The following is a 26615-nucleotide window of genomic DNA, read 5'->3' on the forward strand; positions in this document are numbered from 1 at the left end:
GCCAAACCAATGAGAGGAGAGACCAGATCACGAATTTTTATCAATTTATGGTTGTCGATCATCTCTTATAACAATCATTGAAAACAACAATCTGCTTATGGTGAATGTTCTTTGTAAGAACACTGATTCAATTCTTTGGAGAGTCAAGCCTATCATCAAGGACTGTCTTCTATTCTCTCAATCGTTTGAGGACATTCAGTTCAAGCTTACTTTGTGTGAAGCTAATTCTGTAGTTGATTGTTTAGCCTCCCTTGGGGCGTCAGTTCAGAACAATCTTGTATGGCACCAATCCCCCCCTCCCCAACTGTATTCTCCTTTGTATGCTGACTCTTCCGGACCGTTGTTCCCTAAAAAATAAAGGTTTTTTACCAAAAAAAAAATTAAAAAAAATCATCTCTTATAACATGGTCATGACTTTTGACTGGTCAAAGAAAGCATACAAAAAAAGGTCCACTTGAGCAGAGTGACTATAATAAAGTCTCGGATCCAAATCTTCTATGGCGCAGCTGCCCGTCAGGCCTGTGCTACATAGACATAGGGTTGCGTGTAATAACCGTCTTATCTCGTTCAAATAGAGATAAGGTGGTCATTGCATGCAGTCCTGCACAGCACAGGCCAAACAAGACAGCACGCCATAGAGGATCTGTTTCCTAAAGTCTCATTAGGCAGTCAGATCAAATAAGCCCAAAAACACAAACTAAAAAACAATAATTTCATCTGCTATCTAAAAGTTGATATGTTATTGCCTTCATCTGTAACCCTCAAGAATAAGAATGTTTTGCCTTCATCTCTCTCTCTCTCTCTCTCTCTCTCTCATACACAACCACGCAGCCACAACTTGTAGGAGCATATACAAGTTGGCTGGTTTGGCTTTTTTTCATGGCGGGCTGTAGTGAAACTACATCCTCTATTTTTGGGTCACTTGGAGGCATGAATGGCACACCCACCCACCCACCCACTTTGTCGGTAAGCCACTGTTGAGGGACGTCAGTAATTACATCTCAATCCACATCATAAAACCCACCCACCCAACAAGGTCTCTCTCTCTCTCTCTCTCTCTCTGCCAGGGTCGCAGGCTGCACCCGGACAGTTGGGAGTAGCTGAAATGATTGCCCCGGCCTCCAATGGTGGAAATGTCACCCCATGTGCTTGAACGCATCATATGTATATATATAGCGAGAGAGGCAAATTTCATGGACACCCCCTGTAAATATAACGGATATATCAAACTTTGGAAAAATATCACAGATTACGCTTAATTTATGTTTTTATTTTAATTTAATCCACTCCGTTAGGTCTGTGCCTTTACCACAGAGTGAACTTACCATAATACCCTTAAAGGTAAAACCACAAATACCCTACAAAGACAAGCAAAAATGGAGGCATCAAACCTAATTCGTAAATCCTCATTCTCTTCTGTAACTCCATCCACTCCACAATCTTGGTAGTGTAGTCCCCAGCACGCCATCGCTCGAGATCGATTAACATGACTCCGGTGTTAAAGTAGCAAGCTTTACGAATTACGACCCGCGAAGATCAAGGAGAGAGCAGGAATAGACCAGAAGGTTGGATTGACGTAAGAGGTGAAATTGGCATTGCAGTACTCCGAAGTGAAAAAAATCTGAAGTTGTTAATAATCTCCAATTCTCCAAAACAAACTCTGAAAAAATCTAAACCTAATCTCTATTAATTAAAAAATCTTCTAATCTAACAAATATCCAAAACAGAAACCATATCTAACTTGACTTCCCGTGTGATGGTGAAACTGACGGAGCTTCTTCTTCTTCTTCTTCTTCTTATTCTGTAGATGCGACGGTGACTTTGTCGTCGCTGCTATTAATCTTTTCGGCTTTCGTGTTTGCAAGCTGCGGGACCACCTGTAAGCAAACAACACGTGTCAAAGAGAAGGAATTCAATCGTTAAAGAAATAAATGTGAAAAAACAAAGAAAAGGCTCTGCGGCTTCGTCGGAGAGGTTGGGGTTAAAAACAGAGACTAATCGGTGTTATAGAACCTCATTGCCGTTTGATTTTGAGTTTAATCAGAAGATCTTATTGGATAGTTTCGTAAGCAAAACACACAGTGATCGGTTCTTTACGATCAACAGGTATAATATCTTGGAAATAATGACTGTCACCTGATCTTCCGATGCATTGCGTGGCTGCCTTGACCGTCTTTTGTTACATTCCTCCATTCCGGCGTCGGAAGTCATGTTCGGATGCAAGACTTCAACTCCGACTACTAAAAATTTCAACAAAAAAAAAAAACAGGAAGAGGAAGGAAGGATTCAGTTTCTCGTGAAACAAGAGGCCGTTACACTACATAACTTAACTGTGATCTGCAACCAATCGAGAGAGCTGTTGGAACCGGCGAAAAGTTAAAAAAAAAAAAAGAAAAAAAAAGATGAGAGAAACAGGGAAAGAAATAATTAATGGAGAAATACGGTAAGAATATGGAAGAAGAGGGAAGAAGATGCATGATAATTTTTTTAATTTAAATAACTAAGGGGTAAAATGGATATTTTATCTTTGGGTACTAACTGTGCTTAACGTCAAGGGGAAGGTTGCCATTTTGATCAAGTTTGGCAAGTCCGTGACATATTGAATACTTAGAAGGGGTGTCCGTGAAATTTGCCGAAAAAAGTATGATTGGTTTATTGTTGGGTTCCTTCCTCTTCGATCAATTTAAGAATCAATCTTTTGACTCAACTGAGGTACTTGATTGATATACCAAAAACTCCAAAGTTGATAGATTTGTTTGGTGACAAGTAGCATTTTTCTGATGATTTTCATCTTATTCCAGATAATTTTTATTCATGTCTTGAATCCGTAATATGATGTTCAATTCCGATACTAAATGTTAAATACTTGACCAATACACTAAAAACTCAAAAATTAACTGATAAAACACATTAAATCAAACATTTTAACTTATATATATATATTAGGCACATAACACCGACCTTTTAAGATCAAAAGTAACGCAACCATATTATTAAACAGTAATTGGTGTGAAACCGACGAGGATAATGATTATGATGAATACGAAATAGAAGAATATTGAGGCAAAGGCGTAAAGCAACTAAAGCTAGTGTACTTGTTGGCCAAATTTGGCTGCTAAGAATTTTTGGCCTTTTTTTCCTTTTTTGGGTTCCTTTCTTCAAACTCAACAAAAAATTAAGATTCTCTCAAAGGTGCAATGTACCGGCGGCATTAACAATTATATATGAACCCCACCACAACAACGATACTCTCTCTTCTTCTTGTCTTGTCTGTGTCTTTAGATTTATACATTTAAGGCCCACCCTTCCCCACCCACAAAGGGAGGAATTGGAATAGCCAAGCAACGTATTAAACCTCCCTAAGTAAATGATATAATTATTAGAGTAGATTAGATTAGATTAGATTAGATATATCAATCCCTTAAGATTCCAAGTTTCAACTCCACAAAAACTAGTGCATGCACCCCACCTTCTCCCCACTACGGATCTGGTGACTCTCCTCAAGTCGTGGCGGGAGTTGTAATGGGAGTTGGAGGATCCAACCCAGCAAAAATAGGGGCTTTGGTCATTTCACAAGGGGGGTCTACCTGTGAAATGACCCAATTGCCCTGCCACGGCTGGAGGAGAGCCGAATTGCCCCACCACTGCAACCCAAATTACCCAAACGTCCCATCCCCTACAGATTACTACTACCACAGATACCCTCATCTAGCTTATTATTAGTTCTTAATCTATAATTTCATTCTCTTTTTTTTTTTGGTGGAAAATCTATAATTTCATTCTCAAGCCTTCTAATTATTCTTCTTCTTATTTGCTGCTCTGGTTCCAGATATATATATGTTCCTAATTAAGCAAGCAAGTAATCTCCTCTGATTCTGAGCTTTTTTTTTCTTTTTTTCTTTTTTTCTTTTTTTCTTTAATGGGTATTCATTCTGATTCTGAGCTTTTGGAGATATAATACAATTTTAGAACCAAATTAATAAACTAATTAATTAAGCAGATACGCCAAAGTCACAAACCTGATGAGTGATTCCAAATCTATGAGAGAGCAACAGCTAAAAGCATTGCTTTTAGAAAAGTTTCTTTGAAAGAAGGCTTGCTTATCATCTTTACACGCCATCCGGAGTTAGAAGTTGGCAAGGAAGATTTTGATTTCCAAGAAAAGTGTTTTTTTTTTCCCCAAGTCTTTATATAGGTTCCACAGTTGCAGTACTGGGACTGGGTATAAGGGTGTCAAAATCAAATCGAAATCGAAAATGAATTAAATTGGTTGTTTAATCCAAAATATTGAAAATTATTTAATAAATGGTTTGATTTTAGTTTTAAAATCGAGACTGGTTTAAATCAAATCGAAACAAATATTAGTAATATATAATGACAATAATTAAGTATTAATGGTAACACTAAATAATCAGTAAATTTGGAATGAGACATATAGAAAAACAAATTTTTAACGAAAAACACATAAGAATTCAATTCATACTTCTATTTCAGTGAAAAAATTAAAACACATGTAATAGAAAATAATCGTTTGAATAAAAAATATTAAATAATAGATTAAAACTGATTAAAATAAAACCGTTTATAAATGGTTTTGATTTCAACATGTTGATAAACAGTTTGATTTTAATTTTACCTAAAAATCTTGCATAGAATCAGACCGAACCGTTTAACACCCTTATGTATGTAGTCGGTATATACTATATACACCACTATGGCTTGGTAGATCATAAGGTGTAATTCCGCCGTCAGAGCTGAGTGTGAAATAATATTAAAAATCTGTTTTTAATTTTTTTTATTTTTGGGTAGAATTTTAAAAATATTTATAGAGTTAATGAATTGGACAAGAGTATGTAAAGTTTAAAAATAAATAATATCTCCCAACTCCCAAGACAAAGTTTGACCAATTTAGACAAAAAAGATAGTTTTTTGAACAAACTCTCATAAGTCATTTTGATAGAGGATAAAAATACCTTCACAGGTCTGTAAAGCTCACAATTCAATTCAAGAAAACATAAATTTTTTTTTTATTTTAGGGAGAAAGAACGTTAACTAATGCTGTGTGTGAGTGTACAACTGTATCTAGACAAATGATCGAACCGAACTACACCGCAGAAAGAATATTTGAAATTCAAAATCTTTCTTATCGAACTCTAGATTCAGAAAGTATTACAATCCAATCCTGAATTCAAAGGTGACATCAGTTCAATCATCTTGGAAAGAAAGTTAGTAGGGAGTGCCTCAGTAGTTATATTATGTGGGACCTTTGACGCGGCCATAATTGTCTGGTGTTTGGTGCCAAGACATGGACCCCAATGAAAGTTGTTCAAGAAGCTCAAGTAACACACTATAAATTCTTTCAAGCCCAGCAACGGAATCCAATTACAAAATCATATTTTCCTAAAGATCAAAGATTTCCCCGAAAAAATTCAAGATAAAAAACAATTGCAAAGTTTCTTAGGAATCTTAAATTATGGCCGAAATTTTATCAAAAGTCTTTCCAAAAAAGAAAAGCCTTTACAGAAAAAATTGAAAAACAATCAACCGTTCATATGGACTGCATCAGATACTCGTTTAGTTAGGACTATCAAATCTAAAATTACGGATTTACCACAAGTATATTTTTCCAAATCCGGAGATTATATGATTCTTGAAACTGATGCTTCCAATGAACATTGGGGAGCAGTTTTAAAATATAAACCTCATAAAAATCCTAAACAAGAGGAAGTCTGCAGATACAATTCCAGGAAATTTAAGCCAAATGAAATAAAATATATTATTTATGAAAAATAATTATTAGCCATAAAAAATGGCCTTAAAAGATTTAAAATATATTTAGCCTCTGAAAAATTTTTAATTCGCACAGATAATCAGGCAGTAAAAAATTTTTTAAAGGCAAAAAAACGTGAAGAAAACCCACGGAGAGTAAATTGGTACAGCTATATTTGTCAGTTTCCTTTTGAAATTGAGTTTATCAAAGATACTAATAATACTATTGCTGATTTTCTTAGCAGGGAGTCTGGTTATGGCAAGCACCCCTCCACCAGACAAGGGGAAAGACAAAGGAAAACAACCTTGGATCCAGCCCAAAAAGAATAGAAAGGGTCAATTACCATTTGTACCTTTCAATGACTCACCTCCACAACAAGCATTTTCATCCCAAGCATTCTCAGGTAGCCAACCTGGTCTCTTGTATGAGTCACAACCAATGACTCATACTCCTGTTTCACAAATCCAGTATGCCCAAAACCCTTGGTCTGAATACTGGCATGATCTTTCTTATGTTGATGCACTAAAAATACAAAACCAATTGAGCATTCAACGACAAGGCAACACCTCACCTCATGCTCACCCACTCACTGAAACTCAACCCGTTTCAAAATTCTTTAACCCCAACCTTCCTTCTGACATTTATCAAGAAATCAATGGGGCATGGAAAGCACATGTCATGGAACAAATAAGACTGTTTAGAAAACATCTCAGCAATCTTTCCACTAAACTTGCAAATCATTTCCAAAAGGATCTTGATTTCCAAAAACTCATTCTCAAAATTGTTAAACAAACAAATTGGGATGATGACTTTACTTTTGAGAAAATAAACAATTTTCTTGAAATTTCTGAATTCTTGGATGAAAACACTTTTTCCCAAAACAGGGAATTTTATCGGATCAAAAAAATTTGTCTGTATGAAAAATGCAAACAACTCTTCCCTTCCAAACTGTTTTCTCAAATTTCTCATTACTGTAAAAAAGAGCAGTATGCCAAATTTAAAAATGTTTTAACAAAATATTATAAGAATATGTTTGAAAATGTTTACAAACATCTTCGTCTTATTTTTTATATTCAAGAAAATGACCCTTAGGATATCAACTCTATAGAATGGGGACTAGTTAGCAGGATAGTAGTCCTTCCTAATAGTCATTTCCTACAAGATTTTCCTATGATGATCAAAACCATGATCTATCATGCAACTAAGCACTGGAGAATCCAAAATTACATTGTTCTAGATATTTTCAGCACATTGGGATGGAGACAAAGAGATAAATTCTTTCAACCATATCAATTCTGAATCTTTAGACGTTCCAATGAAAGTGACTTTATTGGACCTGCAAAATTGAGGACAATCAAGCCTTGCAACTTGCACGACAAGTCTGCCCCGAATCAATGTATCGTGGATCTCTGATTGAGCTGCATAAAGCTGCAGAACATTGGAGATATGCTACCACTAGAATCACTGATGGAAGAAGAATTTTTTGTTCAGATTTAGAAATCGATTATATGTTTACTGATGAACAAATTCAAGAAACAGATAATCTGATCAACTACTGTCGGAATCTAAATTGCTTAGACGTTCCATATGATCTTCTTCTAGAAGTAGAAGAACTCATTGAGGCAGAACGGGATTTTGTTGAAGAACAACACGGATCCGGTTATACGTCCACAGACAGTGGTGATAGTGTGACTCAGCATAACATTGACAACATGGCAGAACCATAATTAATATGCTGACGACACAAGCTTCTGTTTTTAGAAAAGAATCAACTTTTCAAAAAGCATTTGGTCAGAGATATTTTGAAGCAAAGACGACTGCACGACTGCACGTGATAAGATTCCTACTTATCTTCCAGCACACGACAAGTCTCTTACCACCGACAGAACTCACTATTCATTAATAGGATTTTATAATCAATTGAAGTCCAAGGTCTATAAAAGGAGAAGCTGAAGACTAAAGGACTCACTTCGAACTTGGCTTTCTCTTTGTATTTTCTATTTGCAGCAGTAAGCTTTAAGTGTTTTCTCTTTTCTATTTTCCGCCAGTATTTTGTGGTCCGGATCCGTGACCTTGGAACTTGGCTTCTAAAAGAAGATCATATGGATCCATGTACCGGAGAAAATCCATAACCTCAACCATTTACGGAGGTCAAGAACCCTATGTAGAGCTAGCGTCTTCCCTCCTTTTGTAAGCTCAACATTGATGCATCATGGGGAAATGATCATTACAGTGGGAAGTTTAGGAGTGATTATTTAAAATTCTCGTGGTCAAGTTCTCTTTGTAATGGCTGAGAAGACGGCATTCAACTCCATTATGGTGGTAGAAGCAATGGCGATCCGAAGTGGCTTGTTGGAGGCAATCTCAGAGTGTATTGAGGACCTACTGGTGAAAATCTGATTGTCGTGAGCTCATTTTATACTTAATAGGAACAACATCAAACATTCCATTAGCGATCAACCGGGTGTGGAAGATATTTTACATTTGTCATTGTACTACATAGCTTGCTCATTTCATTGTATTACTAGGGAGATCAATAATGTTGTTGACTACTTAGTAAGAAAAGCCTTGCTGATAGCGTGTACAACAATATGACCAAATTCCACTCTATGATTGTAGGAGCCATATGGCCTAGCAACTGTTTGTTCTTCACATTCTAGTGAATAAATTTCATTTCACTGAAAAAAATGTATGGTCTTTGATTAGTCTATTGACATGGCCTACCTCCCTAGCCAGCGTTGTAGTAATAAGGAATTTAGTTTGTCTCCAAGGAGCCCAACACGCCCAGGGTGCTGCCAGTCATTGAATTGTGCCATACACAACTCAGCCATTGGATGCCCCCTGACAGCATCCTGGGCACGTGCCTCCCTGGAGACGATCCTGATCCATTGTAAGGCGAATTCTTTTCTTTTTTATAAAAAAAATTATTCATTTAAAAGACACAATCAGCTCAGTTCAGCGAGGGCCAAGTTGGACCACATTCACATCAACCTCCTGAAGGGATTGCATGGGTTCTCAAACGCATCCTCCTGGTGAGTGGTGAAGGTGAATTAATAAAGGAATATGTCAAAACTATGTCACAGTACCCCAAAACAACAGCAATAGCTAACATCTCTCAGTCCCTTTAATGCTTATCTTCTATGCCCCCTGAAACTCATCAATCACGATACACGTGCCTTTGTTTCATGCCCCTCCCCTCCCTATCACGTCTGCTCCACCCACAAAATTAATGCACCAACTTTCCTTTTTTGAGTGGATATTGACATCTACGCCCGGTTCGTTTCCCAACTTGATCACATCCATAATTCCTACCTACATCTGGAATTACAAGTCCATAGTCTCCAGAGATAGAGAGAGAGAGAGATTGAGAGGGTCAACTTTGACAGAGAAGAAGGGATGGGTGCAACGGGATAAGTCAGGTGGTGGGGTCGGTGACCAATTCCAATTGCTTGCTTGATGGTAATGGTCCTCCATGTTTGGTGGGGAAATTGAAAATTATCGCCCCCAGTACTGTTTGGTGTGGGGGGAGGGGGGGGGGGACCGTCCTTATCTAGTGCAGGAGAGCCGTGATGGGTGCTCATGCTAATCGTTTGCCGGCGGAAGGAGACAACATTATAACCTTCAAACATCTACCGGAGACTTTATTTTTAGAGAAGAACAAGAAAAACGGATAAAAAAGCAAGTCATGGGCACTGGGACACCCTAAGACTCAGATGGTGGGGTGTTCAATCTCTAGTCCAAAAAAAAAAGATGAAATATAAAGCAAACACCCCAAAACCACTTCCCTATCAAAGCCCTTTTGTGAACGCTTTGGATGTTCTGCTCTCTTATCTGTAGGAAGGGTAAAGAATGCTTTCAGATGTGAATGTGGCGGAGCACATATCGCTGAAAACTAAAGTTCAGATTATTTTTGTCTGGTATCTGTTACTTTTTGACTAATCCGAGCCACCCTTCCATAAGGGGTAAGGTCTGGGCAATTTTACTAGTTTCAGTTTTTCTAATCTTCCATTTTCAGGCTTTACCTGCCTGCCTGATCGCACAGTGACAGAGTCATCACTTCATCCTGAGGGACTTCCAAAGTTTCAGGGTTTCTGCACCAACCCAAATTAAATTGAAAACGTCCTAATTTTTTAATCTTCTTGCATTAAACCCTATGTAAACAATTTAGACCTCAGATATGCTTCTGCTCCTGCAATTTTAACTCTTTGGGCGTATCTAAAAATGATTCAAGACCAAAGTGGAACGAGGCCCTCACTCACTGACACAAACAAAGACAAAGCAAAATGTTAGTCAGTTTTGTCTACTAATTGGCAAAAGTACAACTTCCATACAGCTCTGAGCTCTTATTTTTAATAAAATGTTTGGGTAGTTCTTTCCCTAGTAGATCTTCTCAATGATACACCAGATCTCACATCGAAATGGTTAATCCAACCTAATTTCTTTGAGTTAGTCTCCCTACAGCTACTACATCTACTACTATTGCTACAGCGGTTTGTGGACTTTCTACACTGTTTAGTTGTGTCGGATTGTGAAAAGGGAGGGTTTCCCTTCCCTTGCAAATTCTCTTTCCTACTGCTCCCTTGAGGGTGCCTCATCCAAACTTTATTAGCCTCCGGCACTGAATCCATAATGTGAGTCTCATACCCACTAGTGTTGGGAGAATCCAATTCATGTCTCTTCAAGTTCACCTGGGGAGAAAGTGAGCACAAGGGGGAGGAAGAACCATCCGAGTCTGACGAGACCCTTGGACTATTCCAACTGCGTCCTAGTTCCCCAAAAATGTAATCAGAGAAATCATCGGTGCTGGTCGAGTCTCTCGTGCTTTCAGTACTGCAAGAGCCGGCATCCGAGCAGCTGAAGAGGGAAGAATTGTCACTCAATGAATCCACTTCATGTATCCTGTGCATCAGATGGAACCTGCCTTCATCAGAATCAAATGATTCAAAGCTGGCAGCACCATCGGTAGTCATCCAGGAAGGGTAGCCTTCAGTCACCCTATGTGCCATTGCAGGGCCACTGCTAGGAACCATATTAATTCTGGACTTGGATGTGGTACTTCTTCCATTGTTAACAGCTTCTGAGCATCTGCCGCTTTTCATTTTGCTGTCAGTAGATATCACTGATTTCCTACTCAAACTTGAGACCCGTGGTGAGAACCTATCAGTAAAGCATTTAAATTAGATTGTCACCAGATATTTGAAACAAACTAAAATGTAAAGATCTTTCTATTAATTCTTTTTTGGGTTGGGGTTTTTTTTTTTTTTTTGGGGGGGGGGAGAGGGGGGAGGAAGATGTGTTACCTTGCATAAAGAAGCATGTATGCCCCCTTTGATAAGACCTTCTCAAGCTCAACAGGTGTTACCTACACATTCATGATCAACTTCATTGTCAGAAGTCTAGCATTTGTAACACTATTTGTTTTGACAGCAGAATGCAATGACCACATGAAACAGCAAATATACAAAGAGAACCCAAAGGTTAGAAAACTAGGTTCTAAATCTCAGTTTCGAGACCGGTTTTGGTCAGGCTCGAAACCAAGGTTTCAACCCTGGGTTTCGTTTCAGTCAGGCCCGAAAACGAGACAACTCGGAGATTTTGGTCAGTTTCAACCGAGATTTGGTTCCATGTTAGAAAGGCAGCTAATTAGTAAAGCACGACTCCAAATTAGTGCATCCAGCAGGGTATGCGACCCTGCATCAAAAGCACCCCACCAATCAAAACTTCAAGACCAAAAGATATAACCAAATGTTATTATCATGACAAATCCAATACTTTTATTCCACAGACAATTTACCATATTTTCTTTCAACATCCAAAAAATGTCAGATATCGAATTGTTACAACAGTACAATAGCTTAACTCCCAGAAGAAATTCAAGATAGGGCAGACCCTTTTAACTGCACTTTCTTCAGGTCCATATTGCATGGCTAGGCCCATAAACCTCAAGGCTACTTGAGTGAATTTCCTCAGAAAGTCCAAAAGCACTAGAGTCCAGAGAAATTGTAATTACAAAGCAGTAATCTGAAAATTCTAAGTAATATGCATCATAGGATTTGAGTCAATGAAAAATACAGGACATACCGTGCTGTCATCAATCTTGAACCACTTTCCCTGGAAATTTTTAACATAAGACACGTAGTGACCAGAAAATGCAGCATTCATAATGTCTAAGTGAACCACCACTGCATAAAGCTGGTATAATGGGGATTTATCACTTGTCCCGCTCATATATGGAGCCAAATTCAGTATCTCTGGGAACTTAACCAACTTATTGAGCTTTCCAAATTTACCAGACTGCAAAGCATAGTCAACAAAGCAAGACTTAGAAGCTGTAAAGTAAATGCAAAACTGCCATCCATGTAAGAAGAATTACTTACCTGAAATCGCTTTAAAACAATAGTAAGGATATTAGGAGCTTCCAATACTGACAACTTCTTTTTCGCTTTCTCATAGGATTTGCATCTGGATGGGGTGAGGGGGAGTAAAAGAGCATAGAAGAAGATCTTTTTTTTTAAGTTAATAACAAATAAAAAGATTACAAATTTTAAGAGTAGCAACAAAATGTAACCACATGAAAAGTATAATTTCAATGTCAATGCAAGAAAGGGAAAAAAAACTTGTAAACATGAGCAGGGAGGAACAGGCAGCCAGATAGAAGCATGAAAGAAACAGCACTATAACTGCTTCATAGAAAAGTCACCCTAGACCATGCCTGGAAAAACATGTGAACAGAATCAACAAATGAGAAGTTTTTGAAGCATGGCATAATGAAAAAACTTCCATAACCTTTATTGCTCAGTTTTGTTCTTGTAGGTACACACTACAGCGGACTCCTCACAAAGTATCCAGACACACAAGATGTCAAGATTCTACAATAACCCAACAACATTGTTAATGCAGACCTGGTCCAAAAATTGGTCCTATTTTAACATCCATTGGGTTCTATTTGTAATTAACAGTATTATAATGCCAAAATTGGGGCTCTAAAGGGGTACACAAAAATAAATATTTTAATTAGTGGTGGGACCCATAGATATTAGTTCAGGTATCTAATAATAGTTTTTATAGGGATCTTATGGGGCCCATTCCTTAACTGTCCTAGATTTAGTTTCTATTGTGGAAGTTATAGTACCTTAGCAAGTTAAGAGTCCTATCTAATAGCATTTTCTAAGTTAGTTTACATACTTTAGGAAACTAGATATTAGGAACTTCTTTTCGGTTCTTTAAATACATGTAAATGACAAGACACTCACTACACTATAGGTTTTAAAAAAAAAGGGTTCAATGATCTTTATTAGCCAAAAACTGCAAGAAATTATCAAATTATTGTCTCCAATGGAGCTTAGAAAGAATAGAGTTTAACAAATTCTACTTGAAAAACAGCCCACTTGACAGTTCAATAACCTGAGAGTTTTTTGGATTAATTACTGCCAAATGCCAACCATTACTGTAAGCCTTAATTCATGTGCCCATTCGACAAAACCTTCGAACAATAGTCAGTTACCTGACCTCCCGCAGCTTGTGATGCAATCTCGGATCACAAACCCTGCATTGGGATCACTATGGGCCCACAAGAATAATAAATATCTCAATTCAATGGTTGAATGGAAATTCCTAACCCCTAATTAACCCTGGTCAACCAAGCAACTGCAATAGCCTGATTCAAATGACCAGATTACAGCCACCTGACTCCAGCATTTACTGACTCCTGTGGTTAACTCCAGCAACTGACACTTCAGTTTTTAAATGAATTTCCTAGCAAGCAATTCACTTTGGGGTTCATACTTATACATTTGAGGTCTGGATTTCAAAATTTTAACGTTTAAAGTTTTATGAAGTTTTTCATAGTTCAAGGTTGATTTCAGAATATTCTCATGGAGCTTAGGGTTTCATAGAGTTCAATGGAGGCTACATAGGGGTGAGCACAATGTTCAAAATTTCAACCGAAATACATGAACTTCTACAAAATATTTCAGCTTCCCAAGTGGTCAAAATGAAATAGATGTGGAAATGAAATGTGCAAGTGAAATTTCCCTCAAAATTGCCATAACAAAAACGTGCAAAATTGCCAAGTTTCGGCTAAAACACCAAAATGATATATTCAAGTAAATACAACTTTTCAAGCCAATTCAAGTCAAAACATGTGAAATTGCTACGAAATTCTATATGGCGAAGTTTTTAACAGACTTAAGTTATAAATTTGGTCTTAAAATGTAAATTAAAACTTCTACGAGAGAGAGAGAGAGAGGGAGAGATAAGACACACACACCTTAACAACTACTTTTCCAGCAATAACTTCCTAATAACTATCCCACTTAGCATTACAACAATAGTACATAACAGTTCTGACACCAAATAAAATACAAAAAAAAAAAAAAAACAATGTACACATAAATAAACAAGAATATGTATCCACAAATTAATAGGGACATCTAGCCACAATGAAGTGATTGTGTGGCTGTGTATGTCTGCATCTCCAATGATATGTGTCCTAAATCCACGAGTGATGTCCTCATCACCCGGCCATTACCGAAATGGACTTCTCCCCCCTCCCTTCCTCCTTTTTCTAATAAGGGCCAGGACTCGGGAGTTCATCCTCCCCAAGTCTGGCACACCCATTGTCAAATATGAATAAGACGCACACAATTCCATGGGGAAGGCAATAAGTCTGGTTAATATAGTCTTCTGTGGCCATTCAGATACTCAGCAGTAACTGGTAGTTTCAAAAGGTAATACAAGCATAAAATCAGGTAAAGGAACGAGCCTGACCGACTAATAAGTAGACATGAATTTCATGCTAAACCAAGCCCAAATAAAAGAGGGGCTGGATCCTCACAGAGATTGCATAAGATGGATAGCATGGCAACTACTTGACCAATTGGCATGAATTAGCATGGTAAGATATCCAGAAGCAGGCAAGTAGAGGAGGATGTAAGTGGTAGACAAGATTAAATAATCAAGACAACTGTGATTAGACAAAGCACTAAAGAATTCACCTCCCACAGTGGTACTTGTTCTCTCCATCCAATGTTTCAGTGGCCGTAAACCCTGATAGAGCCTCTTCGAGGGTTCCAATGTCCCCCTGTATCTCAACAGTAAGATCCATCATCCGTTCATGCCGCTCAGATTTGCCTTGGCATTTCATACACTTTATCTGCAATTTCCAGTCATAAAATTTATCCAGTTAATACATCTAGATGATCGAATCTGTCACAGAAATCATATTAGACTGATGAGTGTTCAAAGGGAAACTGATCAGCAGTATAAGATGTAAGCATTGTCAAAAATATTCCGCATCCCTGATTAAAACAAACTCTCAACGATCATGAAATACCTTAGATCGAAGGTAACCCCCAAATAGTAGGCCTACAAGAGTTGTCTCTTCGGCCATTTGGTCTACTGCATTAACCGCAGCTTCCTTCAGGCAAACAGATTGCATTGCATCAATAGCATACCTGAATCAATAACCATTAACTGAATCAGGGATTCAGAATATATACATACTCGAGAAGTTATAAAATCATAACAAAATGAGAAAGGCATAATTTGATACGGTGAGGAACAAAAATATCGAAAGACAACCCACCTTAAAAATTCATGGGCATCTTCTTCTCTACCACAACCAAGATGACTGCCAATGCTTTGTATTTGTGAGAGTATCCCAATCGGGGACAGTGGAGATTTCCCCTCTTTTGCCTTCAGAATTAAATCCTCAAACTCACAGGTGAAACACCACACTTTCTTTGGACCTAAAAAAGAACAAGAAGGAATGTAAGATAAAAAGAACTAAGAAAACTAGAATTTTAAGTTGGTAGTAAAAGAATGGTTAAAGAAAATCAAATAAACGACTAGAGTACAATGGACATCAAGAGCAGCGACTTGCATGCTTTAGAGTGGAGTCCTTGAAGTAGATAGGCGGTAAGAGGCAAAGTAAATGACAGGCACTGGAGTACAGCATTAGCAAAACAGCTGCAAAAATTATTAAAAATAAAATTAGAAATTTGACACCAGCACCAAAAAATTAAAAAAGAACCATCCACTGTGCATTTATGGATATCCCCAGTGGTCCAATTGACAGCTGCACTAAAATCTAATTATCGATCACCACTGCATATTTTTTAAACTAATTTCCTAATTTTTTCATTTACATGGAAATCTTATTCCAGAATTGAATGAACACAAACTTCATCTATGAATACCACAATCACAATAGGTAAGTTCATTCTCCACTATAATAGGTCTTTGAATTTAAGAGAATGTGAAAGCAGTTAGACAAACCAGGTAGATCAGGCATCAAATGATTAGGATAAGATGCAAAATTACATGCTTGATGAACTATGCAGCTTCACAGAAGTAGTAGACTCAATATGATTGGATATTTCTGCCATACGATAAAGAGATATTTGTGCAGCAAAAGCATAGATGCATCACCGTATGTGAAATCCCTTCTATCTCTAAATTGACCAAGTCACCAGCTACAGCATGCCAACGTGGGCATGTTATCAGCATCAGGGGTTGTTCTTCTACTAAATTACTGATACGGTCTCCACCTTTGAATTACGTATCTAAATGTTATAAAGCCAGTATATTCAAAAAATTAATTTTCTCATAACTATTCAAGGCAGAAAGCTTCACTAAAGGTAAGAATACCAGATGTATACAATCTAAAAGGGACAAGGCCCAAGAAAGAGGAAGTGGGTGGGAGAAAAATGGAACCGAGAAGAAAAAAAAAAACAACACAATAAACAAGCAACCCAGCAGCTATAAACTGCCAAACAAAAAACAATCCAAGCAAAAAACCAACCACAAATCACAACACCTATACCCATCAAGACAACTTCAATTGAATACCAACACCCAGAACTAAAACCCACCCAAATCCAAGAAGCAACACATCAGCAGAAGGAAAATTATCAAGCTCATATTAGATTTGACAATTTATCCTCAGTTTCTCTTCCAGGCCAACCAAGAGGACCAGAGGGTCCTAAGCTAGCTTCATTTTTCTATGAATTAGATACCTTTACTGCATCTGCAGACAACTGTAAATGCCCTAATTTCCCGTTATTACCCCTACATTCAGGTTCAACATATTATCCAGCTTTTTAAATGAAGAAAATTTTAATTCCACTCCTCTGAGGAAAGGCAAACCCTAGTACTCACTTATTTATACTGAATGGACTGCAGCTTAATGATATCAATAACTTCATAAGTATTCTATCACCAGTCAGATTTTGATGCCATTATTTGAGCATTCAAGCATATTATTTTGGTGATGTAGGTGTTTATAGTTACTATGAAGTTTATAGAAAATTTTCAAATCGGAGAAGATTATGTCCATAAAAGGATAACAATGGTGAACAGTTAAAAAAATATCTTTGGTTCTAATCCCAACCAGGTCTAAAAGTAGGTCAAATCAGATTGGCATTTCCCTATTTAACCCAATCACACTTTTTACATAGAACCAGGCTACCAGGCCAGTGCCGGTCTTTCCAGGTTCCGCTTGAGTAGGTATCCTAGTCTCATTGTAAGCTAGGTTTCAGTTGGGAAGTTTCCAGCCAAACCCATTCCCAATCTCTCTTAAACAGCCAAAAAGCTCACAAGCAGCACCAGCACAAAAAAGCATTGCTCTAAAAGACAGAAACAGAGGATATTCCACTAAATATGATACAATTTAAGCACTAGAAGCTAATGATGGTGCATAATTCATCAGTCAGGCTCTAACAATAGGTGTAAAACCCAAACTGAACATAAAACTCAGAAACTGCCCCTTTGCAGATTTGGTCAGCTCAGGGACAAAATTTGCACAAAACAGAGAGAACTAACCGTGTTAAAACAACAACAAAAACTATTCAACCAGCTGACTTTCACTGATGAGATCACTTTTAAAGCAGAGATATGTACCACCATGCATCCAGGACAGCATATGTTTAAGCAAATACTTCAGCATTTTGACCACAATGTAGTATCCCTAGAATTAGACATAATTTGGATAAATATATTATGCTTACACTGCCATCAATAGGAAATACTATACTTCACCTGTTACCACAGTTTGTCAGGCCAAAGGGACGCAGTTCCAATTTATCTGAATTGTAAAGTTTGATGAATAGTTCATATGGAAAGATCATCTGACAGAAAATAAACAGGATCAGTGCTACATATCACTAGAACTCCAGAAAACAAATACCCATCATGAAACAAGACAGCATAAGTTGAAGCAAAACCTTTTGATTGTATTTTCCAGCAACCTCAGTACCAGATCCTAATGGATTGTATACTGAGATTTTTGAGGCTCTAAATTGATGCACAACTCTCCACATTGAAGTTTTTAAGTTACCAACATTCGGTAAAGAACCTGCAACCTCAGGCAAACCATTACGTACCATTTGAACACTAGTTTCAAGCTTTTTAGATTTCATTGTTGGAACAAAATCAGCACCCGTTCGAGAAGGTGGAGGATTAGAAACAGAAGATGATAAAGACCTAAACGTTTTAGACTTCAATAGCTGTGTGTCATTGTTGCTTCCATTAACCGCAGAATTTGACTCTTCAGAGTTCAAGGCTGGAAAGCTACTTACCCTAGGCACATCTGTAACCATCTTACAAGAGGGAGTAGCTCTAGTGGCTGGAGTTCTATTCCTAAACATTGTTGGAGAAGCACCACTAGACATGACTGTCTTGGGCATTGAAGATTGTGAAGGAAAGGAAGTATCAGTATTCCCTCGCAAGTTCATTGAGCTTAAGAAAGAACGGGAATTACATAAAATGTCATCAGCATCTTCACTGACACTAGAATGAGCAGATTTACTTGAATCTAGAGCTGCACCCCAGATATCAGTAGAAGCTGTAGACTCAGCAGTCAAACGTCCATTGCTGCTTGAATCCAAAGAACATATTGAGCTTGAATCTGAATAAATAGCTGAGTTGCAGTAATCCTCTCCAGCAGCAACACTGGATTTCTTCTGCTTTAATTTATTAGAAAAAGAACTATTTACAGAATTGACCGAACTAGGAAAATCTGAGGGTAGTAATATAATTGGCTCCATATCCTTAACATCTGGGATATTCTCAAGCTTATCAGCCTTGGGTTGATGTCCCTCTGATCCATCAGATGTGCTCAAAATAGGCAACTCACAGTCAAAAACATCAACTACTGTTGCATAGGTGCCAGTGGATGTAGAGAAGCCTGCCAATGAGGAGCCAATAGAAGATTCAGATTTGCTGTCTGTTGCTTTGGCATCAATAAGCGGTTCAATTTTATCATCCCTTCTATGTTGAACTTCAGATGAGCAACTAAACTCAGAAGGAGCAGGTTCTTCTATTGAGGATTCTGTTCGTTTGATGTGTCTGCCTTCAATCTCCAAATTGTCATCAGAAAACTCGCACTGTTTTCCAAATATTGCCTTTTGACCAGAATCACTCCCTCCATCATTGAAGTTGCTGGGGGTGATTGGAGGATGGCATCCATCCTTGTGCCCTTGTCTCCAGTGAATAATTTGACACTCACCAGAGCTGCATGAAATAATGCTCACATTAATTCTCTGGATAGAAAACTTTCTAAAACAATCTACAGAGATCTGAATAAACATATATAATGTTGCTCTTTCATTTATATGTTGCATGTTAGCATGACCGTTTAGTATTTAGTGGCAAGTCTAAATTCATGCTCGGCACTTCAAATTTCAGAATAAGTTCGACTGTCAGTTAAGTAGAAGGCATCAAAAAAGAAGATATCCAATTGACAGCCTCAATATGACAATTAGATTTTCAGCAGCTGCGTATAAAACTTCTTTGAAAGAGGAAACACGTGGAATTTATTATATCGACACCCAAAAACAACAGAGAACTAAATGAAGCATGTGGGTCAGTGCAGCAAAATTCTACGAATACTCGAATTCTGCATCCCACTTTCTAATAACCATATTATCATTCACTTTGCCCTTAAAATGGCAAAGCAAATGTACTCAATGACAGAGATTATCCAATCCAGACTATTAGCCTAATCATCCACAGGAGTTAATTTTATCGTGGAAGGCATGAATGGGATCATATTTTCACTGTATTTCAAATTTAAAGAGGTGCTGGTATGTTTAGATTAGATATTTTGGGTACATTCTATGGGTCTGAGGAAAGCTGGTAGCATGCATAGGACTCTAGATGTTTTCTAAGACAGGTTTCTTAATAGGACTACGATTAGGAAGCTTTACAATTGAGTTAAAAAGTTTAAGTCCAAGCAGGAGCCTTTTAAGGATTTCCTTTGATTTTGAAAAAAATAAATTGGAATAAGAAAAAGATTTCCTTCAAGTTTGAAAAAAAATGAATTGGAATAAGGAAGTCCAGTAGCATCCTCTATAAAGATATGATTTAAATTTTTGAATATAGTGGAATTGTTTTATAGAACACTCAGAAAATGGTTCACTTCCAATAATGGACCACCAGTCAAAACCTAACACAGTTCATGTCGAACAATTCCTTATTTCTTTCATCTTTCTTCCCCAATTCTACATTATAAGTAAAAGCTTTCTTTATTTCTCTTATTGTTGATAGATGTCTTCACATTTGGCCTGCCTTTCATTAATTGTTCATGAGGTTGGTTCAGTTATAGTGAAGTCACAACATTGGAAATGAGATGGGGCAGACGCCATTAAAACCAAATTTCCAACAGAAAACATGGTTGGATTAATAATTTCTTTGGTTTATCTGATGGGTGAATGCTTTCCCAACCAACAAAGCCAGAAAGTGCTTGATACCAGCATCTACAGTCTGTGTAAAGCAGTTATTTAGCTGGTGGACACCATTTTAGGGGCATCTGCCACAGGCCCACAAGGAGCAAACGAAGAGCCTCCCAATGCCGACGGCCCATTTCATGACCACCAGAGGTCAAAAGTGCATTCAGCTAAAGGGAAAAAACAAAGCATAAGTATTAAGCAATTTTACTCCTAGCCTGAATTTCACTCAGTGGGGACACCATAGCACAATAACTCTGCCTCTTTCTACCAACAATGCGGTCCCAGGAGAGGAAAAGAGCTGCCGAGATAGGCCGCAGATTAGGTTTTTTTTTTCATTTTGTTGTGCACCAGTCAACATTGAGTTTCAAGGGCAGTTTTGCATCTGCAAATACGAAATTTCAAGGGTGCAGCTTCAGTCCTGACTCCTGATTGCATAATGATTGGTCAGGAGGCTTTTTCTCAGTCCTAGTACGTTCAAAATTATGTGCCGTTGGGATTAGTTATGTCAATTGTAATCGGATCTTTATTTGTAATTGAGACAGGTTTTGGATCCATTACATGTACGGAGGTAGAATTGTTAATTGTGTGGGGATTAGGGTTTTGGGTTCCCTATATATTGTCTCTATGTGGAAAATCTTGGTACCAAGCACAGGGGAGCACTTTGTAAGGTGGAGAGTGGTGTAGAGAGTTTTAAAAAAAATAGTGAAAAATCTCTAGTTCTCTCGGTTGGATGTAGGCAATCTTTCCGAACCACGGTAAATTCTTTGCGTTGTGTGTGATTGTTTGTTTGGGTTCTTCATTGTCGTTGCGTGCTTGCGCATTCATCCACAACAAGTGGAATCAGCGAGGTTCGGCAGACTGTTGCACGGTGTGCACGAAGATCTGAGGAAGGGGCGGTGCGCAAGGAGAGCAGAAGATTTTCATTGTATTGTGCGGATCTGATTCTTCTTTCTACATCCACGGAGTTGTTGGAGGAAAGAGGAGCGCAAGGGAAAACCATTGTACGATTCCAAGGTTCGATTATGTTTCCTGTACGTGACGGGGGGAAAATCCCAAAGTTTTGATCCGTATATGAAGAAGGAAGGTGAAGGAAAAAAAAAAGGTGAAACGAGGAGTTCGTACAGTGTGAAGTTTGAAGAAATGAAAAAAATAATAATAAAAAGGGGCGTACGGGTCAAGGAAAGAAAGGTAAGTTTCTTTTTCATAAGAGAGGTAAACGAAGATGTACGCTGAATTTTTTATTTTTTTTAACAAAAACATGGTAGAGTAAGGTTGAAAGAAAAAAAGGATTTGTTTCTGAAGCCGATACTGTACAGGCTTGGCTTTGTACGTGAAATCTGATTTTTTACGGAGGGTGTGTGATGTAACTAGGCTGTACTCAAAAAAATACAGCCACAGGTGTAGGGATTCCCCTACACCAGCAGCACCGTAGATGTAGGGTTACCCTACACCAGCAGTAAAATCGTGGGCTGTTGATGATAGGTTTTATTTTATTAGACTTTTATTTAGTTTCCTATTTGAGTTGTAATCCTAATTGAGAATCTTAGTATTGTTGGGAATCCTAATTAGACTTTAGTTTCTAAATTTTGTTCAGCCACTAGGCTATATGTATGTAACAGCTCTTCAGAACCACCCACGATTTAATAAATACAGAATTTGCTCGAGCGATTGTTTAAGTACTAAGAGAGGATAGGTGAGATACCATTCCATTCCCCATCCCCTTCCATCGGTTCTTGATTCCAAACCCTAATTCTACCCTAATCGATTGCAAGAGTTCTACAAAGTTGCTGGGATTTCTTTCAACAGATAATTCTCATCAATTTCTGTGGATTAATGATGTAGATCAAAATATGAAGAAAAAAAGACCATAACACTGTTCACGTGAACAGTGTCACGGCCCATATTTGCCTTGTGTGGGGATGCTTTTTAGAAGATCTTGTGGGCCCATCAAGTGGAGAAAGATCTTATCCTAATGCTGCCAAAGTTTAGTTTCTATTTTCAGTTTTAGAAAAGTTTATTATATTTCATTTAGGTAGCTTCTAATTTTAGTTAGTTTCTATTTTTGTTTCCTGGCTTGTTTAGAAGGTTGGATCCTATATAAAGCCTTAGTAGTTTCTATTTTTCCTACTTTCTATTTTATTTCAGGAAGTTTCTATTTTCTTATTTTCTATTTTGTAAGCTTGCCTAAGCTATAAAATTGGCACCCATTCTAAGAAAAAATCACCAATTGATTAATGAAATTTACAAGCAATGCTTGCCTCCAATTCTAAGAAAGAATTTGCCTTCAACAGCTGAGATATAGCTGTGGGTGAGAGACCAAAGGCTGAGATAGCCTACCCCCCCCCCCCTCGTATCCCCCTTTCTATCTATCCTTCTATTTTCTATTTTTGTTCTTTCAATCGACCCCTACTGTTGCTGCCATCTTGTGACTGCAATAAACTGCTGCTGGAGAACTCTTTGAAGACTTGAATCAATCCACAATCATCACCAAGTACTGCTGCTGCTGTTTACACAATCAAGTGAAGGACTGCTGCACCTGCGATCTCAGTTCTGCACAGAATCTGCAGCAAACTTCAGACTTGAATAACTTCACAACCAGCCATTAGAATTGGCTGATATTTGGAGCACAAACCACCCCTGCCTAGGCCTTCATGCAATCCTACTTTGGAGCCATTCCTGTTGCTGGTTTGGTCCTAGTATTCACTGAGTTACTAATTCTAATTAGTTTCTGTTTTGGTGTTCTGCTGCAACTATTATCGATCCTACTGTACAGTGGTTCTTAGTTGAACTCCTTCTACATTAATTAAAACATCAAGGCACAACTTCATCAGCTGAACCTGCAAAAACAACCCATCATCGATCCAAGGGAATCTAGGGTTTCAAAAAACCCTAAAAGCTGTTAGATCTCTTCTTTCTCCTGATCTGATCGAGTTCTTTAGTTTGGGGATTCATCCTACCGTGGAGAATATTATTCAGCCCTAATTGCAGCTTCAACAGGTTACTAATTTGTGGGATTTATTTATTACTTCTCTTGTGGTTACCAACTTGAAATATCATCAGTCTCTTCCAATCAATTTGAGATTCCATTGTTCTCTTTCTTGTTCACGGGAGGTTTTCTATTTGATCCTGCCTGGGACTAGACCTAAAATGGTTCTAGTCTTACGTTAGTGTGGTACAGAGGTTAGGTGTTCCTAAGGTTTTTTCGGCGTTCCGGACTCGGTGGAAGGTACAGATCAGGCAGATTCTGCTTTGTTGGTGTATATCTCATGGGTTCGTACAAGATCAATGGTAATACAGTTTGTTCAGGTTGATGGAGGGCATGGAGGGTACATATCAGGTAAATTGGATGGTGCTGAAAGGTTCAAGTTTCTCCATAGAATCTTTCAATGGCCATAAAGACTTTACTTTATGGCAACAATGGGTGAAGAATATTTTTACGTAGGAGAGGACAGTCAAGGCTCTCAGGAAGAAATCAGAAAAGCTAGGGAAGATGAAGGACGATGAATGACAAGAGTTGAGGGATTTAGCAAATAGCATGATTTAGTTGTAATATGCGGATATCTTCATAAGGTCATCAAGTTGGTGGATCCAGAGGAAGTCTAGGCAAAGCTGGAAAGCAAATACAAGTCCAAACCTAACAAATCTGTTGTCTTTGAAGAAACAGTTATATGGTCTTTGGTTATCAGAGGGAGCAAAATCTAAGGTGCACTTGGATGAGTTCCACAAGATATTGACAGAATTGTCGGCTCTTGATGTGAAGACCGAAGAGGACAATGCACTTTCCTTGTTGGCGTAACTACCTCCTTCATTTGATCAAATTGTGATTACACTATTGATTGCTCATTCATCTCTGGTTCTCTCGAGTAGATGTAAGTAATCTTTCTGAACCATGGTAATTTCCTTGCGTTGTGTGCAATTGTTTGATTGGGTTCTTCCTCGTGGTTGAGCATTCGTCCCCAACACCTTCAACCATTGAAACTGGCAGGGGTGAAGAATGGAAGGAAATTAGGATGAAGAAATCAACTTCTAACAGGTTCAAGAAGAAATTAATGATTGGAGATCTTAGAGAGCTCATCACAAAAATTAGGTCACCTTAAACAACTAATCATTTTAGGCACCATTAATTGGTGAAGGCAGGTTTAGCGACAAATAAAATCTTATTAGTCTAGTCAATAAAGACTTAACAATGCAAGTTCCCATGATTCAGATAGATGTCCAAAACTAATTGCCTTTCATTGATGGCTATAAAAACCATCATGCTCTCAAGCTTCAAGCATCATTTCCCCTTCATTGCTATGAAAATTCAATTGACACTTCGTAAGATTGGTTTCAATACATTGAGCCCTCACATCTGTGCTAAATCTTGAGCTAGGATGGTTCTGCAACTGCAATCGAAAACCATATGTTGACAATTAAATCCAGAATTTGCAGATTTGTATTTGTGCTTTTGGCACACATGTCAAAGATGTAATTCCTTTCTAACTCACAACTGTTTCTTGTCCATAAATGTCGAAGATGCAATCTCCAAACAATGACAGACAGGGGAAATGGAGATGCCATCCACAGGATTATTCCCTTTGGATGTCACACCTTAGTATGACTCAAACAGCCGCACCACAGACCCCAATAGGCCGAGACAGAACCTAATCACTGCCCCCGCCCCTCCCAAAGATGAAAACAATATTAAAAGGGAAGCAGTTTTCTGTCCGGGAGTGTGGCCAATGCCAACATTCTCATGTGTCTATCTCTCTCTTCCTCAAAACAAAGGGCAAAGGTGTCTTTTTATATGGGGAGGAGAGATAGACTCATGGAAGTGCTGGCGTAGGTCACACTCCGGGACAGAGTTATTTTTCCTACATTGAAATTACCCCAAATTCCTTGGACCAAATTATCAATTGAATCAATCTGTAACCAAATTCGCAGCCATAAAAGCAAAACCAACTTATTGAGGATAAACAATATTTCCGTAGTTCCCTCCCCCCTTCCCCCCAATTTTTTTTGGTGCAGAAGTATTATCCCGACGATTGGGTATCAAATTTTGAAGGAGAAAATAATAAAAGTAACAATAACGATGAATAAAATCGAATCCAAAAACCAAAAAAAAAAACCGAAACTTTTCCAACAAAGAGAGAGCGAAATGGGAATAGAGAAATCAAACACACCAGTATCTCACGGCCTTGCAACGAGAACAACGTGTGGTGGTGGGGCAGTAACAGACTGCGCATTGAAACGGCCGAGCGACGGAGACGGAGACTGCAACGCCAAACTCGGCAGCAGCCTCGAGCTCAGCCCTCACGGCCTCTTCGGATGCCAAAACGGCGCGTCTCATGATATCCTCCCTCCTGGCGACGGCAAGCCTCCATTTCCGACGTACGAAGAAGCCTAGGCCGAGGACAGGAAAGACGAAGAAGAAGAAGAAGACCAGGATCAGGTCCGAAAACCTTAGATCCCCGCGAACGAGCATTTATCCAGGACGCAAGATGCATCCAGAACACCCAAACCCAAATTCCTACTCCGGAAGCTACGCAAACACATAGATTCGGTGGCGGAGGAGATGCTGATTGTGGTGGTTGCGCATGCAAAAGCGATGATCAACAACGGATCAGTTCTAGTCCTCGGGGGTCGAAGCCGTCGATGATTGAAGCATCATGAAAGATGGATGTGACGTGAATGGCGATAATAACGGAGGAGTTGCAGGCGACGAGGAGAGTGAGTGTTCACACGATAAAGAGAAAGAGAAATTAGAGAATTTGAGAGGCAATAATGGTGGTTTCGCGGGTACATAGGAATCTGAGCCTTTCTGGTGCAAGTTTTTGTATTTTGGAAGAGATCGAAGAGATTTGTCCATTTTGGATCAGAAGGTGAAAGGAGGGGGCCTTCTTGAGGGGTCTAGACAGAAAGCACAATGCAGGTGCAGAGAGTGACAGGAGCACCTAATTAATTGGCTTTCTGCTCACCGCAACGTTAGATTAATGTTGAGATTAAATTAAATTAATCCATTTTAATCCCTTAACTAAAATTAATTTGATACTTGAGAAGCGTGAATTCTTCGATCACCAAATATTCGAGTTCAAATGTTCGGATCGACGCCAACCCGATTTACACGATCTGACTCA

The 26615-nt window shown here is 38.4% G+C and overlaps 1 protein-coding gene across 5 annotated transcripts; it reads right to left on the reverse strand.

Annotated features, from left to right (window-relative positions):
• Positions 1 to 10119: 10119 nt before the first annotated feature.
• On the reverse strand, positions 10120 to 26204 carry LOC122658628 (ubiquitin carboxyl-terminal hydrolase 17-like). Of its 5 annotated transcripts, XM_043853665.1 has the most exons (13): positions 25662 to 26203; positions 19278 to 19282; positions 19122 to 19193; positions 17995 to 18956; positions 17810 to 17898; positions 15654 to 15739; positions 15357 to 15519; positions 15105 to 15225; positions 14767 to 14924; positions 12148 to 12232; positions 11852 to 12064; positions 11071 to 11132; positions 10120 to 10927 (listed from the first exon to the last, which is right to left on the reverse strand). In XM_043853665.1, the coding sequence occupies exons 1-13, from the start codon at positions 25961 to 25963 to the stop codon at positions 10120 to 10122; spliced, it is 3126 nt and encodes a 1041-aa protein (XP_043709600.1). In that variant the 5' UTR covers positions 25964 to 26203. The 5 variants fall into 5 exon arrangements, with proteins under 5 accessions (XP_043709600.1, XP_043709597.1, XP_043709599.1 ...); XM_043853662.1 differs by having other exon boundaries at positions 17995 to 19193; positions 25662 to 26204; XM_043853664.1 differs by having other exon boundaries at positions 19122 to 19282.
• Positions 26205 to 26615: the final 411 nt, after the last annotated feature.

The sequence above is a fragment of the Telopea speciosissima genome, chromosome 4, assembly GCF_018873765.1.
Source record: "Telopea speciosissima isolate NSW1024214 ecotype Mountain lineage chromosome 4, Tspe_v1, whole genome shotgun sequence".
NCBI classification, from domain to species: Eukaryota; Viridiplantae; Streptophyta; class Magnoliopsida; order Proteales; family Proteaceae; genus Telopea; species Telopea speciosissima.